Raw genomic sequence first — 16,317 nt, 5'->3', positions numbered from 1 at the left:
ACTATCAACTACCAACAATTCTAGATTTACCCCTTCCCCCCGATTCTCCAACGCGGGTCTCAGATCTGTGCCCCTGGCGCCCCCTTGTCTCTGCAGGCATCTGTCACTGACTGAGCCTGCCCCGCGATCCCCCCGTCGCTCTTACTATCAAATATCAGCTCCCCCATCTCTCCCTGCTTCTAAACCTCTCGACCCCCACCGCTGGCCCCTCTGCCGTTGCTCTGCTAGGGGGCGCCACCGGCAGATACGAGAACGGACTCTGGTGCTCTCATGGCCGCTGCCCCCTCCAGTATCGGGGGAGCCCCCTCGTCCAGTGAAAGGGGCAAGAGCCCCACTAGGAAGGTGAAACCCCTCTGTGGTCAGGGCCGTCCCCCCCATCATCTGCCACAGGCCCCCCTTCTCCTGCTATTCACCAGCTCTGGGGGTGTCCCTCCCTTGACCCCAGAGCGTACGCCAGGAGGCTGCAACCCCTCCACACATCACTACTTCATTTGCAGTATCCAGTCCGATCCCTGGCGGCCGAGGCCCGTTTCCCAACTTATCCAGGGAACCTGGTGTCCGTTGCCTCCTGGTGCCGGCCTCTCCCCATGTGCAAACCTACGTGCGGCCGTTGGCGCAGGTGGTGGGATCCACGGCCGCGGTGCCGGCCTCCAAGATGTACAGGAAGGTCGTTGTCTTCCTGGCATCGGAGGCCACAGCCTAGCAGGCGATGGGGAGGGGCCTGGCAGTGGGGAGCGTAAATGTTCCCATTGAGTCCCTGGAAGACCTGGGCGTACGGGTGGATTTGACCTCCGTCCCGCCCTTCCTGCCCCATGCCCCCCTGCTCCCCTTCTTCTCCACCCTGGGGAAACTCCCTTCTGTCATCAGCCCTTTCCTCCGGGGCTGGAAGGACCCCGCCCCGTCACCTCCTGTCCTCCTGCTGGCAGCTCCAGATCCAGCTGCTGGAGCGCCAGAGGGGTCCTTTCTGGTGTCCCACCATGGGGCCCATTCCCGGGGGCTCTGCTCTTCGGTGGAGGCCCGGTGCTACCTGTGCCATGGCCGGAGGGACGGCCCCCTGGCCCGGCACGGAGGGATGCCTGGGACCGCCAGGTGCTGGGAGCTCGGACAGGGGAATGCGTCAAACGGGAGGCCCAGGCTCACGGAGGGGGAGGGGACCCCCACAGACTGAGGGGGGGCCGCTACTGCTGAGCCGTCCATCCCACCTCCTCATAGAGCCCAGCTGAGGAGGCCATGGGGAACGGCACCACCCTCCTCCTGGAGTCCCTCCCTGGGGGGGCCTCGGATGGAGCCCCTCCCGTCATCTGTGCCCCGCCCCGCGCCGAGGCAATTGTTGCTGGCAGGGTGGCGTCTGGGGCGGTGGGAGGAGATTTTCGCTCCAGTTTTCAGGAGATGGAGGCCCCGGGTCTGACCCAGGGCACCCAGCGCGAGGACGCCCCCTTGCCAGAGGGCCTCAATGTGGGGAGAGGATTAGTCACGCTGCCTCCTCCTCTCCCGCCCCTACCCCAGGCTGCTGCCTCCACTCTGGACCCTGGGGTGTTCCTGGGCTTGTCCATCTGCCCAGCCACAGACGGCACCGAGCCACGCCCCTTGGGTGACACACAGTGCCGAGGGAGCGGGCCCCAAGCCCTTGGGTGCACCCCACCCCGAGGTGAAGTGCTGCCTTTCCTCCCAGCTGGGGCCCAGTTGCCATCCTGCCCGACACCGTCGATACAGGTGCTGAGCTTGTGGTGCCCAGGCCAGGCGTCACTGAGGGACCCCTTCCTCTCCCTGTATCCTCAGGCCCTGAACCCTGTCGAGAGGTGCTGTCTTCTGGGGACACTGACCCCACCTCTGCCTGTGCCCCTGATCCCGTTCCCGGCTCCAGTCCTGCCCCGTCACATTCTCCGTCTCTCCCCTCTCCACCTCCCATACTGCTGCCGCCCCCGGGGTCATCTCTTTTCCCCCTCCCTTGGACGACCTTCGGGGCAGTTTTCGTGTCTCCCCTTCTCTGAGCAGCTTCAGAGGTGGGCGTGACTGCGCCGGTGCCTTTCCCTATGAGGGAGGACACTGATCCTCATCCCACTGGTCCTGTCCATGCTCTGAACCCTGCTGGTGGCTCCATCTCCTGTATCAGTCGGTGGCTAGTAGGGGGGTGATGGATCTGCTGGGAGAGACAAGGGGCTCTCGCTTCATCCCCTCACCCTGCTGTTTCCTGGATGCTCTGAGCGGGATGGAGGTGGGACTCTGCTGACTGTGAGCCACCCAGGGCTTCCATTTGATGGGCTCCTCTCCCCCATGAATAGTGGGGCTGTCAGTGGGGCAGCCGGTATTGAGTGTTGGACTCTCGCTCTTTCAGGGGCTGGTGACCTTCGAGGAGGTGGCTGTGTATTTCACCAGGGAAGAGGGGGCTCTGCTGGACCCTGCTCAGAGAGCCCTCTGCAGAGCCGTCATGCAGGAGAACTACGAGACGGTGACCTCGCTGGGTAAGGATTCCCGTCCCCTCGGTTCTTAAAAGGGGAAATGACTAGTTAAGGTTCATGTCACCCCTACAATGTAACCATTACGCTGCCCTGATGCAGCATCACCCCACATGCCAGTGACACACACACTAGCCCTCTGCCCTCCCCTGCTACACAACACTGTGGGAACAGAGCCCAGGAGCAGTTTGTCACACGGTCAAATACTTTCTGGTTTTAAGGTGAAACTGGGGTTTGGGTCCCACATAATGGACAGAAGCGTCCAACCTCGGCCTTCACTCACACCCTGATCCTGCTCCACGTAAACCAGCTCCGACTTACAAACTGATCCCACTCCCCTGCCCTCACTGTGAGGATTCCTTCGGAGTCACTGCCTTCACTTGCCCTCACAACACCCCACAGATCACTAGCGTGTTTCGCACCAGAGCGCTGACAGCCTCGGGGCAAGAGCCCCCCCTTGTGCACCTTTAGAGACACAACCCACAACACTCAGCACTGAAATGGGGCAGACTCAGTCCCTCAGGGGTCACCTGCACCTCTCTGCAGACCACAGTCACAGCTCTGCCAAGCTGCTCCAACTGCTTCCTCCACCGTCCGGTTACAGCTACAGCTGACCCAGGGCACACAGCTGGGGGGCATGTGGATAAATGCTGGGATTCCTGTCTGTGAACACAACAGAAACGATGGCGCATTCGTTGTCCTTCCTCGTATCTGTTAGAGATTCTTAGAATTTTAAGGCCAGAAGGGATGATTTGGTTGTCTAGCTGATCTCCTGTATCACCCAGATTGTAGAATTTCTGCCAGTTACAGCTGTACTGAGCTGGACACCTTGTGTTTGACTAAATCATTTTCAGAAAGACCTCCAGCCTTGATGTGCAGCCCTGAACACATGGGGAATACCCCAGGATCCGGGGTAGTTAGTTAATCTTTGTACCAGCCTCCCAGTGGCTCTTACCAGCTGCAGGGATGGGAGCAGAGTTAAGGTGGCAATGCAGGCAAATTGCGTAAGAGGGGACTGTAACAGTCAGCAGCGACCCCCTAACAGCTAGTAGCCTTATAATAACTGGCAACCATTAGGAGAAATTGGACACCTCACGGACACAGCCTGAACTTTTAAACTGTCTTCCCTTATCGGTCTTAAGGCAGTTAAAGCTGGTCCTAAGCTGGTTTTTGCTGAGCAGAAGTGCAGGGTTTGCTAACCACCAATCAAATGCTAACACGACCAAAGCCTGTGTGTGAATATGTATAAAAAATTCTTGGTTTTTGTATAAAGTAAAGTGTTTTTGTACCAAGGTACAGAACTCTCCTTTCTTCTGCAAAATAAAGCAACCTTTCCTTATCCGTCTGGCGGTCATTGGCTCTCAGCTAGGCGGACCCAACATTTCGGTAACACTTCCTTCAGTGCTAGACTCCAGGCCTCCTTCCTCACAGCTTGAATGAACGTTACTTTGGAGGGGAACAGCCAGAAAACTGCCTTTCAAAGGTTCACTGAACTATACAAAAGAGAGGCAGAGAACCCCAAGTTATCTTCCACTAAAGATGATAACAGACCTGAGCCCTTTGGACTTTGGGGGAGATGTTGAGTAAGGGGGTGGTCGGCCCTCTTGCTGGAAAGTCGTGTGGTAAAAATCTTACCTTGAGCCAAGATTGTAGTTTTGTTAGCTCGTAGTCTCCAGAAATTTTTCACTTTCACTTCCTTGTAACCATTTCTGACTTTCTCCTTTAGACCTTAATGCTTTTGTTACTAAACGTGTTTTACCCTTAATCTAAACGAATGCGGTGCTGTCTTTGAATTCAAGTGATAGCCAACTCCAGCTGAAGTGATAAGCTGGGCCATTTTGTCTCTTCTGAGGAGCAAAAAATCATTATTCCTCTGAACGATCCAGGAAAAAGTCGCCATTGCAGAGCATGTGGTTTTGGGAAAATTCAGCTGTTGCTGACTCTTGCCAGGTTCATTCAAAGCTGGTAGAATCCACAATGTGCCTAGGGTGTAAGAAGCAGCCTGCTGGAGTCAGAGCTGCTGGGCCAGGGTTATTTATCTCACAGACACTCAGCGCGTCCTTGAATGCTGGCTGGGAGCATCCAGACAAGGGAGCTCCAGGAGCAGAACATTGAAAGTCACCCAGGATTGCAGATGACACAACTCCTCACAGGTCTGGAGTGCCCCCCACGATGTGAAAATGGCCTAGGTTGGTAGTGAAACCCCTTGAGAGTCTTGCTCCCTAGCAGCAGCTGCAATAGCCACCATCTCTCTTCCCTGCAGGCTCCTTGGATCTTGGGGTCCATCATCCTTGATGTCACCTGGCCTGATGCTTATTTTTCATGTTCCGCTTGGCCAGAGGAGTTAGAATATGTTGCTCCTGAATTCTAGCGGCTAATTTCCAAGTATTCTCCACACCCAGGGATTTTCATACTCCCTCCCATTACACCTGCCTCACTACATTCCCTTAATGCTGCAGTATGCGCTTTCCTGACATCTACCAGTGTGAGATCCTGCATTCAGTGATATCCCTGCCCGTCCTGTTCGTTTTCTCCACTGAACCCCACCAGCCCATGCTGACTGTTCCCAGATTCCCAGGACTCTCCCATTGTCTCTGGACCTCTCTGTCAGCAAGAAGCAGAGCCAGGGAGACTTGCCCTCTGTGTGGCGTCCTCGCTTTCTGAGACATTCATTTACCTTCTGTGTGTTTTAGGAGCCTCTTTGCTAATGCGAGTCTGTGACGTTACCCAGGGTACACTCTGGACTGTTGAACAGCTGTCCCCCATCACTTCTCCATCCTGGGGTGCCTTTCCCCACTGCTTTGCTGTGAGAGCAGCCACTCCTGGGCAGCTAACACACATTCTCCAGCGTGTATCTCGCTCCCAGCAACACATTATAGAGTGCTGCTGCTCACCCACTCGTGAATTACACCTCAGGGGAATCCCGGCCCATTCTCCAGTCCCAGATTGCCCCCCAGAAATGTGTGTCTTGCAGTCTCCAGCACATTACTGAACAATACAAGGTCCTACAAAGTCTGTCACTTCATCCATGGACAATGACATGCACCAGGCTTGTTATCCCAACTGGAATTTCTCACACACTGTAATCCAACAATAAAGTTGTTTTATTGTTGTATCTCTTAACTACAGAAAGAAAAGATTTTAAGTGACTACAAGGAACGAGGCATAAAAGTCAGAATTGCTCACAAAAGAAATAAAAGCTGAATGCAAACAATCGTCTAACTTCACAAGCTAAAGCAGATTCACAGGAAATGGCTCTTTCTCTCCATATGCAGTGACAGGCTGGATTTCCTTTCAGCCAGAGGCCCTGCCTCCCAAAGTTCATTTCTTCAGGAGTTGTTCAGAGAGAAAAGGGGCAGGAGAGAGAGAGTATCAAGTGTTTTCCATCCCTCTTTTTATAACTCAGGCCTTGGTGCTAGAAACATCTGCAGTGTTCAGCTGAGTCGTGGTGACAGGCTCTCTGTCGTGGATGTGAGGTTCAAGTCCTCCCTGTGATAAAATGTAAACTTCTCGCTCACGCCGCCTCCAGCTCACTACTGGAGAATGGCCATTTAACCAGCTGTTGGCCTTGCTGGCTCTGAGGAACTGGGCTGTGGCTGTTCCCCAGAACTGTAACATTTTTTTCAGTAACATCATGCAGTAAAATCTTCTCTCTTTTGTGATGGGGTCAAGCCAGCCGGCTACAGGAGAGTTGTGGAAGGCAAGTATATTAGCCCCAGGATAAGCAGGTTCCTTTTCCCCTGGTAACTGAACAGGGGTTACTCCAGGTTAATTAAGACACCTGGGGCCAATCAAGGGGCCTGCCAGAACCTGTTAAGAGCCTCCCCGCCAGCCAGCCAGATAGGAGCACATGATAGGTGCTGTGGGAGGCAGGCAGGTGTACTACTGGAGAGCTGGGCGGTGCAGACGCTGATGAGCACCAGGAGGGAAACCCCACAGGTACAGAGGCGAAGGGCTGGGGAAACCCTACCCAACACGGCAAACAGCCCTTTGGGGAAGAGAACCCACCAGAGGGGAGAGACTGAACTGGGTATCTGGCCTGTCACCACCGTGCCCAGAGGGGCTACCAGAGATTAAGAGGCTGCCCTCCCCCTTCCCCTGTCACAAAGGCTGTGAGGAACCCTGCTCAGGCAAGGTGTGAACAGTAAACCCAGGGGCGTGGGGAAATCCTGAGGGGGAGAGGAATACTCCAGCCCGCCACTAAGAGGAAGTACACAACCCACCGAGCTGGATAAGGAGCTCTGTCACACTTTGTATACGCAGTGTTTCTATTTTAACACACAGTTTAACAAGACAATAATGTTCAGCGTATTATGAGTTTCCAAATGATGCCTGACGAGGCATACTTTGTACAAAATATATCATAATTTTGCAAAACAGTGAATACAGGGTTACAGACTGTCGCAGTGTCTGTCTGTGTGTGTTCCTAGCAGATATGTGTGTATTTCAATCTCTCTTGAGCAGAGTGTTTTGCACCTTTGAGGAACTGGGGAGCTGGCCCTGGGATTTCACTGGTTTACTAAGGGCTGGGTTTTAAATCAGTAATTACTTTTCATGACAAAGTCTTATGAATTCACTTGATCTTCTTTGTTTTCTTTCATCTGAGTAGGGTTTCCAGTTTCCAAACCTGATGTCGTCTCCCAGCTGGAACAAGGGGCAGAGCTGTGGGTCCCAGACCTCCAGGGTTCAGAGGAAAGAGAGATTCTCAGAGGTCCCTGCACAGGTGAGAAACATTTAACCAACTCAGAACCTGTAAGTGTCTGAGCGAAAAATCTGGGGATACCCTGCAAAGAGCTTGGGAGCTCTCAGTTCAGGCTTGTCCCCAGCAGGTGTCATATCGTGAGGGCAGATACAGCTCATGGCTTCCTATGGATCCTAACGGACACTCGGCAGTAGCTTCCTCCCTTCCATCTGAGCATTTGGATGGGATGTGAAAGCAGAATTTGGGGGAATTCAGTGCCTGTTCTTTGACATCTCTCCAGCACTTATTTTGGTTTGGTGTTCCCTTCTCCAGCCCAGTTTGAGGTTTCTCTTTCTATTGCAGCAGGTGATGTGTCGCTGAGTGAGAATGAGGAGCAGAATTCTCATAAGAAAGATACTGAGCAAGCGGAACCACACGGAGCTTTCTCAAAAATATCCAAAAGGAACATGTGCAGAAGTCATGAGGAGAGAAAAAACTGTGAGATTCAGCGCAGGACAGAGACAGAGCAGGGAAACCAGCCAGGGGAGAAATTGAGTACATTTATTTACTATTGGGGAACTCACAAGGACCACAAAGAAACCACAGTCCAGCAGAAAATCCTCAGAGGAAAGAGAAAATACACATGCACTGAGTGTGGGGACAACTTCAGTGACTGCTCTGCCCTTATTAAACATCAGAGACTCCACATGGGAGAGAAACTCTACGAATGCTGCAAGTGCGGGAAAACCTTCAATCGCATCTCACACCTCACTCGACATCGGAGAATCCATACGGGAGAGCGACCCTATGAATGCTGTGAGTGCGGGAAAGCCTTCACTTGCAGCTCACAGCTCACTAGACATGAGATAATCCACACGGCAGAGAGACCCTATGAATGTAGAGAGTGTGGGAAAACCTTCACTCTCAGCTCGTATCTCACTACACATGAGCGAATGCACAGGGGGGAGAGGCCCTTTCAGTGCTCTCAGTGTGCGCAAAGCTTTACGAGGAGCTCATCCCTCATTAGACATGAGAGAACGCACACGGGAGAGAGACCCTATAAATGCTGTGAGTGCGGGAAAAGCTTCACTTCCAGCTCAAATCTTATTCAGCATCAGAGAATCCACACCGGGGAGAGGCCCTATGAATGTGGCGAGTGCGGGAAAGCCTTCAATTGCAGCTCAGAGCTCACTAGACATGAGAGAATCCACACGGGAGAGAGACCCCATGTGTGCAGCCAGTGTGGGAAAACCTTCGCTCTCAGGTCAGATCTTACTACCCATGAGAGAATCCACACAGGGGAGAGGCCCTTTCAGTGCTCTCAGTGCGGGAAATCCTTCGCTAGGAGCTCAGACCTTACTAGACATGTGAGAATCCATACGGGAGAGAGACCCTATGAATGCTGTGAGTGCGGGAAAAGCTTCATTTGCAGCTCAAAACTTATTCAGCATCAAAGAATCCACACAGGGGAGAGGCCCTATAAATGCGGTGAGTGCGGGAAAACCTTCAGTTGCAGTTCAAAGCTCACTAGACATGAGAGAATGCACAGGGGGGAGAGACCTTATGAATGCCGTGAGTGCGGGAAAACCTTCACTTACAGCTCCGATCTTACTACCCATGAGAGAATCCACACGGGGGAGAGGCCCTTTCAGTGCTCTCAGTGCAGGAAAAGCTTCACTAGGAGCTCAGACATCACTAGACATGAGAGAATCCATACGGGAGAGAGACCCTATGAATGCTGTGAGTGCGGGAAAAGCTTCATTTCCACCTCAAACCTCATTAAACATCAGCGAATCCACACTGGGGAGAGGCCCTATAAATGTGGGGAGTGCGGGAAAGCCTTCAATTGCGGCTCACAGCTCACTAGACATGAGAAAATCCACATGGGAGAGAGACCCCATGAATGCTGAGAGTGTGGGAAAACCTTCACTGACAGTTCAAATGTTGCTCAACATCAGAGAATCCTCACAGGCGAGAAATCCTGTGAATGCTCTGAGTACGGGAGAACCTTCACTCTCAGCTCACACCCTTACTAGATATTGGAGAATCCCCACGGGAGAGAGATCCTGTTAATGTGAATTCGGGAAAACTTCACACCTCAGTACTAGGGCTGTCTGTTAATCACGTGAGTGAGCTATCATTAACTCAGAAAATGGATTGCCATTATAGAAATTAATCGTGATTATTCTCAGTTTTGATCACGCTGTTAAACAATAGAATACCAATTGCTATCCAGAAATATTTAAATACGTCGTATTCTATGATTGTTTAACTGTGCAATTAATCATGATTAATTTTTGTAATCACTACTCACTGCACATCAGAGAATCCACACAGGAGAAGGCTCCTATAAATGCTGCGAGTGTGGGGAAACCTTCAGTTGCAGCCTCCAGCTCACTTGACAGCAGAGAATCGACACGGGAAAGAGACCCCTTGAATGCTGTGAGTGTGAGAAAAACTTCACTCAGAGCTCAGCCCTTATCTAGAGCTATCAAGACATTTTTTTCTTTAACACTTTCACTGTTCCCATGTAGTAACCTTTAAAGCTGTTTGAGCCATTTATCCCTCAGTTTGTCCAGGTGATTTGCTCATTTTTCCCTTGGGCAGCTCACCCTTTTCTGGGGTGGACTCGATTGTCCTTTCTAGCCACTCCATTGTCCCCTGAGTAATGGGAGTTTGTCTCTCCTTCCATGAAACAAGGAGCATCACATTTATAACATTCCTCTTATTGTACAGTTATTTTTTATAGTCACCAGTGATACTGATTGTATCATTCTCAATTGTTCTCACATTGCAGTGGAGTGTGCTCAATGGCATTTTTGGACCCTTTTTTTCCATTTATGATATATTTAAATATAATTAAGAGAAGCAGGGGCAGGAAAAACAATATCATTTCAGCCTCTGTGACACTGGAAGGAGATGAGGTGATTCAGAAAGATTCCCTCCTTTCTCATCGTTCCAGAACGGTTACCGCCTCTCTGAGCCATGCAGAGTTTATCTTCTTCACATTCTGTCCTGCACCTCTCAAAGTGTTGTGTGGTGCAGTGTTCTCAGCTGTCTGTGCTTGGAGAAGATGCTTTGACTTGTTTTGTCAGTCATGGGGAGATGATAGTGTCAGTTCCTGGAAGGGGAATTCAAATGGATCCCAAACACAGAGTGATCATTTGGATTTTAAATCCCAGTTTCTGTTTATTGGCAAAGCCACTTTGGGGAAGGTTAGATGTTTTTTACCCTCATTATGAGGATGCTAAAACTTTTGTATATAACAACTCAATAATGAGACACTGCTGAGTGAAGCAGGTTTGAATGGATCAGAGGAGAATCTGATGGGAGAATCTCTTGTCTTAATTCTGAGTCATCAGATGTAACCTGCTCTGAAATTTCACTTGGTATTTTGATTTTCATTTAGTCTATCAGTGATGTGGGTTTCTATCTTTCCCGAAGGCTGTTTGGTCACACAACTGGAGATTTGTTTAGTTGGACAGGCTGGAGCTCAGATTTATTGGAGACTTCGAGACAAATGACCATTTGCTAAAGTCATTACTTCTCACTTAGCTTTGCTTTTCCCCCATCCCTCCATGATGACATGGAGAAAGTTCAAGTGCCTTTCTGTCAACAGGAGAGAACTCTCCAATTTACTGGCCATGCTAACAAAGCAGCAGCCGTGATTTAAAATCTCCACTGGGAAATGGTGAACACCACCAGACCTAAACTGTGCAACTAACTGAAGCAAGTGCAGCCGATCACAGTGGAGTTCAATTGTTTAAGCCAGTGGTTCTCAAACTTCATTGCACCGTGATCCCCGTCTGACAACAAAAATTACTACAGGATTCCCCCCCGGCCCCCAGCAGAAGCTGAAGTCAGAGGGCTTCAGGCCCAAGCAGCAGGGCAGTAGCCTGAGCCCCATCCTGCAGGGGGGATGAAGCCACAGCCCGAGTCCTGCCATGTGTGGGCGCCGAAGCCCTCAAGCTTTGGCTTCAACCCCAGGCAGCAGGGCTTGGGCTTCGGTCCAGGGTCTAACGCCAGCCCTGGCGATCCCCTTAAAATGGTTTGGGAACTGCTGGTTTAGTCAGTATTGTCTCAGATGATCCGGGGAAGAGAATTCCACAGTCTGACTTGGAACTAGACAAAATGCTCGTGTGCCGTTTTGGTTCCCAGAGCACACGTAACCCAGGCCCTACGAAGGTGTCTCCTAGCTAATCCTGTGTTACGGGAAACGCTGCCCTTCACGATGCAGATGTGGAGGAAACAGAAGTGGGGGGGTTGGTTTGTTTTTGTTGAATTTACCCTAACCAGTGTCACAGCAAGGATCTTTCTAGCAGCTGGAAGTATAAAAGAGGGAGAACGACATCATCACTTGGCCTCTCCCCACCTCGTATCAACAGCTGGAAGATTGTCTGGAGGACAAAGACTTTGAACTAGGGAGCTTGGTCCCAGGCTGGAAGGGAGTTCAGTCCGAGTACCGAGAACTGTGACGTCTCTTAGGGTGAGAGACTGTTTGAGTCAAATCTTGCTTAGTCTGTTAACGTTTGAATTTAAACGGTGTTTCTATTTCTGTTTCTTAGGTAACTAATTTTGGTCTCTATGCCTGTTACTTATAATCACTTAAAATCTGGCTGTAGTTCATAAATCTGTTCTATGTTTTATCTGAACCAGCGTGGTTTTGGTTGAAGTGCTTGGGAAGCGTCTGTGCAGGTTACAAAGGCTGGTGCAGGGCCACGGTGTTGTACCAATTATATTAGACTAGTAAAAACGAGCAGGATCTTATTAAAGGGGACAAGGCAAAGATGCCACATTTATTGTCAATACCATAATAAAATAAAAGATAACAGCAAACAATGTTGTTTGGCTACTTATTCCTAGGATTACTTATATATATATATATATATCTCTATTCACACAATTATTCATACAGGTTCTATATAGATATTATAGTTACCAGCCTAAAGTTGCTTGTGACAGAATACTGGCCAGGTACCCTGTACACAAGAGTGGAGCCGAGTCCGGGTCAGGTGCACCTGATGCTCCTGGAGGCTGGCAGCAGAACCACAGACTCAAAGTCCTCAGTCTTTAGAGTCCAGTTTTATAGGGATTTTTCCCTATGTTAGTTTGTGGGAGTTGTTTCATTCTGCTGTTGCTTGATCAATCAGTAGGTGGCTGGCTCCATTCTGTAGGTGCTTGGGGTGGATTCCAGTTCGCCCTCCGGGGGTCATCTGGTTGATTCCACTTGACACCTTTTTCGGCCGGCACTGAATTTTTCAGGCTGGTAACTCCCTATCCATTCATTCATCATTTAAACTAGGCACTCATTCACATACACTTTTTATCTTTAGATAAAAATGAATTTACAGAGGTAGGGGTCTCTATTTGTAGTAATTATACAGTTTTGCCTGAGGCATAGGGTCAATTGATGGCTTGCGCGCTGAGTCAATTACCCAATTTTAGCAGCTTACAGAGTCAATTGACGGCTTGCGCGCTGAGTCAATTGACCAATTTAGCAGCTTACAGAGTCAATTGACGGCTTGCGCGCTGAGTCAATTGACCAATTTAGCTATAAAGTTTCACTTAGGGAGCAGGCACTTAGAGTCTATTGACATTTAACAAGTTTTATACAAAGTATCTCTTTGGCTTCACACAGACACAGCTATTTCTAACAATAAATCATTACAAATTTACTTCTAACATAAACCTTAAGTTATAAAGTATCACTTAACAATAAATCAATAAAACATTCCAATTTTACTTCTAACATAAACCTTAAGTTCTAAAGTATTAATTAACAATAAATCAATAAATCATTTCTCACATAAACCATGTTTAATATAAACCTTTAAATATCCCTACAACGGTCCTTGGAAGAAGTGGCAAATTAATGAGCGTGCACTGTCCAAGGGAGGCTTGAGCAGTGTAAGACGGTATGTTTCTGGGGTGTAAGACTGGGGGCTGGGGTGATTGGCTGGTGCCTCTCTGTATTTTCCATGAGTGACCCAGGGAGCATTCACGCAATTTAGCTGGGTGCGGGGCTCCATGTGCCAATGGCTGAGTGATCACAGGACTGGTTGAGATTCGCTGCTTGTCACTGGCATAGCATTGTGAGAGACAATCCAGGCAGGAGAGTTAAGGAGGCACAGCGGTCCCACAGTGCCAGGTTTTACCCCGGGGATCCCATTGCAGGCGGTTAGGGTCGGTATAACTATGCTGCTCAGGGGTGTGGATATTTCAAACCCTGAGCAATGTCGTTATACTGATATAGGACTGTAGTGTAGACCAGGCCTTAGATTTTCTGTTGTGTTTTACGCATTTGCATCACTTCTCCTCTTGTGAAAGATTAAGAAGTGTGAAAAGACAAGAGGTGTTTTTTCTCATGATGCAAATATTCTCACATGCGAGACCCCTTCCACCGACAAAACATGGCAGAAGATCCCAAAATAATTCAATTCTGAGGGTACATGTGGTACCATTGTTTAAAAGTTTCCTAAATTAGCATCCTCACACCCTCCTTGGGGACCCAGTGGTAAGAGACAGGCCCAGCCTTGTCTCTGGCAATGCCAAATGATCTGATGGTCCAGGTTCCTCAACGCTCAACAGTGATGGTGAATAATGGAGCTGAAGGGTGAAATGCTGAGTTCCCAGCTAAGAGACTAACAGCAGGTCCTCAATACAGGATTAAGTCAATCTAAGTTACGTGACTCCAGCTATGTGAATAATGTAACTGGAGTCGATGTACCTTAGGTCGACCTATTGCGGTGTCTACACCATGCTGGTTTGACGGGAGAAACTCTCCTGCCGACTTATCTTATGCTTCTCGTTCCGGTGCAGTACCAGAGTCGACGGGAAAGCGACTGGCGGTTGTTTTTAGCCGGTGTTCACTAGACCCACTAATCAACCCCCGGTGGCTCAGTCGCCACAGCGTCGATTCACCGGTAAGTAGAGACAAGCCCTTGAAAAATAAAGATGATGAAGAAGCCAAGAGCTGGAAAAAGCCAGCGAGAGCTGCTTCTGCATAGTGGTTTGGGTCTCAGCACTCTCCTCAGTAGTCATGCCAGTGCCCAACCTGTGCCAAAATCTAACGTCCTCACCCCCATAATATCGGGGAGCACTTATCCTGTAGGCTAGCACAGTCATACCTGTTAATGCCAACGAGATCATTCTGGAAACCTGCTGCTCAAACCAGTTTCTGGTCATTACGTCCATGTTCTTGTGGTTACCGCTAAGTCCCAAATGTTTTAGGTAGACATGTTCAGTTCCCCAAAATCCAAAAGGGTAACTATTAGGCCATTTATCTATGCCAGAGGTCACAAGCCAAACTTATGCTAGGTGGGGGAGTTGGGGGGATGGGGAGGATGGGGGTGCAGAGGGTGGAGCTGGAGGAGGATGGGGGTGGAGCTGGGGAAGGGGTGAGACGAGCATGGGTCAGTATCCACAGGACACAGGCCGGGTCCGGAGCAGTGAGTGGGGGCTGCCAGGGGGAGGGTGGGGCCAGAGCAGCGCACGTGGGGCTGCCGGGACGAGGGCAGGGCCATTGGAACGTCCCGTGTGCTGCGGCGACCACCCCAACGACCATGTCTCGCGGCGGCCCCTCCCACCCTAATGTGGTGCGTCACTTCCGGCCTCTGCTGTTCCCTGCCTGACGTTCCCCCCCTTCCCGGTGCGCTGAGGCGGGGAAGGGCAGGGGGGCACGATGGGGGAGGAGAGCGAGGCTGGGTAGGGGGGTCACTGGGAGGAGGGGTGGAGAACAGGACCGGATGGGGGGGGTCGCTGGAGGCAGGGCCGGGGGGCAGAGAGCGGGGCTGGGTGGGGGGGTCGCTGAGGAGAGAGAGCGGGGCTGGGCGGGGGGCTCGCCCATTCCCTCCCCTTTCCCACCAGCGACCTGCCAGTCCCCCATCTCTGGCCCCCCGAAAGATGTTCCTGGCCCATTTTCTCTGCAGATCTCAAAGATGGGAAGAAAACACCCTAAACACTGTGCCCCCTTTTCTCTCTCGGTGTCTGTTAGTAATCGAATGTGCCCAGCGATTCCCCGCCCTCTCTAATGCTAAAATACCCACAGCATCTCCAATGTACCCCTTTTCTCAGCTCTTCCAGCATGGATGTCCCATCTGTGCAAATGTCGCCCCCTTTTCTCTAGTCATTCATCAGATATTGCAGTGAAACACACCCCGATTTTACCTCCTCTCCACCCCTGACGTAAAGCCCCTCTGATTTTCCACTGGCCTCTCCAATAGTCAAATCTGGATCCAAAAATCCCTCACATTTCGGCCCTGTTCTCTTTCATTTCTGAACATCGGTCTCCAATCTCAGGTTTTGCCTCTTTCTATGTCATCATCAAACGTCAGTTAAAAATCCTCTCAGGTTTGGGGCTGTTCCCCAGGTTCCTAAATCCCAGCAACTTCCCCTTCCTTGGAGGGAACCTGTTCCCCTGAGTCGTTCTCCGTCCTGGAGGTTGCAGGGGGTTAAATTGCCCACTGATCATCTTTCCTCCTCTCCTTTGAGAATCATTTCTTCCCCCTTTTATCTTCCTTAAAAGGTTTGCCCATGAAAGAGACCAGCCCCCGAGGCCTCCCTCTGTTTGGGGGAATCAATGGGTCCCAGCTGGTAGCAGGAGAGTTGGCTGGACCCTTTTCTCTGCTCCAGCCGACACGGGATGAGGAGATCACTCTGAGTGCAGCGTGGGTCCAGAAGTTTCCCAAACCCCATGACAAAGGGTCACCATGAGAGGTGGCTTCCCTCTGCGCTAAGATGCAGCCACCCCTGGGGTGGATCCATGGTGGCCATTATTTCCTAGTGACAAGAAATGTGAACTTTTAAATTATTTTGGCTCTCCAGGTCGTTCCTTCTCCTGTTAAAGAAGCACCCCCCAGGGCTCCCGCTGCCTCTGTGACTGGCCGGCAGGGGGTGGTGATAACTTTCTGTCCACTATCAAACACCATGAGGTGAAACCACCACCGATTTCTGCTTCTCTCCACTCTGGAAAACTGCAGGGACTTCCGGTTCTGTGGGGAAAATTCTCGCCATGAGTCCTTGTCCTAGATCTGGGGCTGAGGGAGGTGGGAAGGGGGTTAGGAGCCCCACCCAGTGATCTGCTGAAGAGGATTCTGGCCCCATTCTTTCTGAACTGTGCTTCTGGTGTCACTGACACCAGTGTTAATCCACAGTCCGTAAAGATTCAGGTTTCAGCTTCAT

At 50.6% G+C, this 16,317-nt stretch overlaps 1 protein-coding gene across 1 annotated transcript in view; it reads left to right on the top strand.

The window, feature by feature from the left end:
- The window catches only part of LOC127039357 (zinc finger protein 345-like), a 200,491-nt gene extending 190,870 nt beyond the window's left edge, over positions 1-9,621 (top strand). Inside the window, exons 5-6 of the mRNA XM_050932925.1 lie at positions 7,066-7,179; positions 7,501-9,621. Coding sequence (XP_050788882.1) covers positions 7,066-7,179; positions 7,501-9,047 — 1,661 coding nt within the window. The 3' untranslated portion in view covers positions 9,048-9,621. The remainder of the gene's footprint in view (positions 1-7,065; positions 7,180-7,500) is intronic.
- Positions 9,622-16,317: the final 6,696 nt, after the last annotated feature.

The sequence above is a fragment of the Gopherus flavomarginatus genome, chromosome 23, assembly GCF_025201925.1.
Source record: "Gopherus flavomarginatus isolate rGopFla2 chromosome 23, rGopFla2.mat.asm, whole genome shotgun sequence".
In the NCBI taxonomy this organism is placed as follows: domain Eukaryota; kingdom Metazoa; phylum Chordata; order Testudines; family Testudinidae; genus Gopherus; species Gopherus flavomarginatus.
The sequence above is the reverse complement of the archived record's forward strand: the minus strand, read 5'-3'. Positions and strand labels throughout refer to the sequence as shown.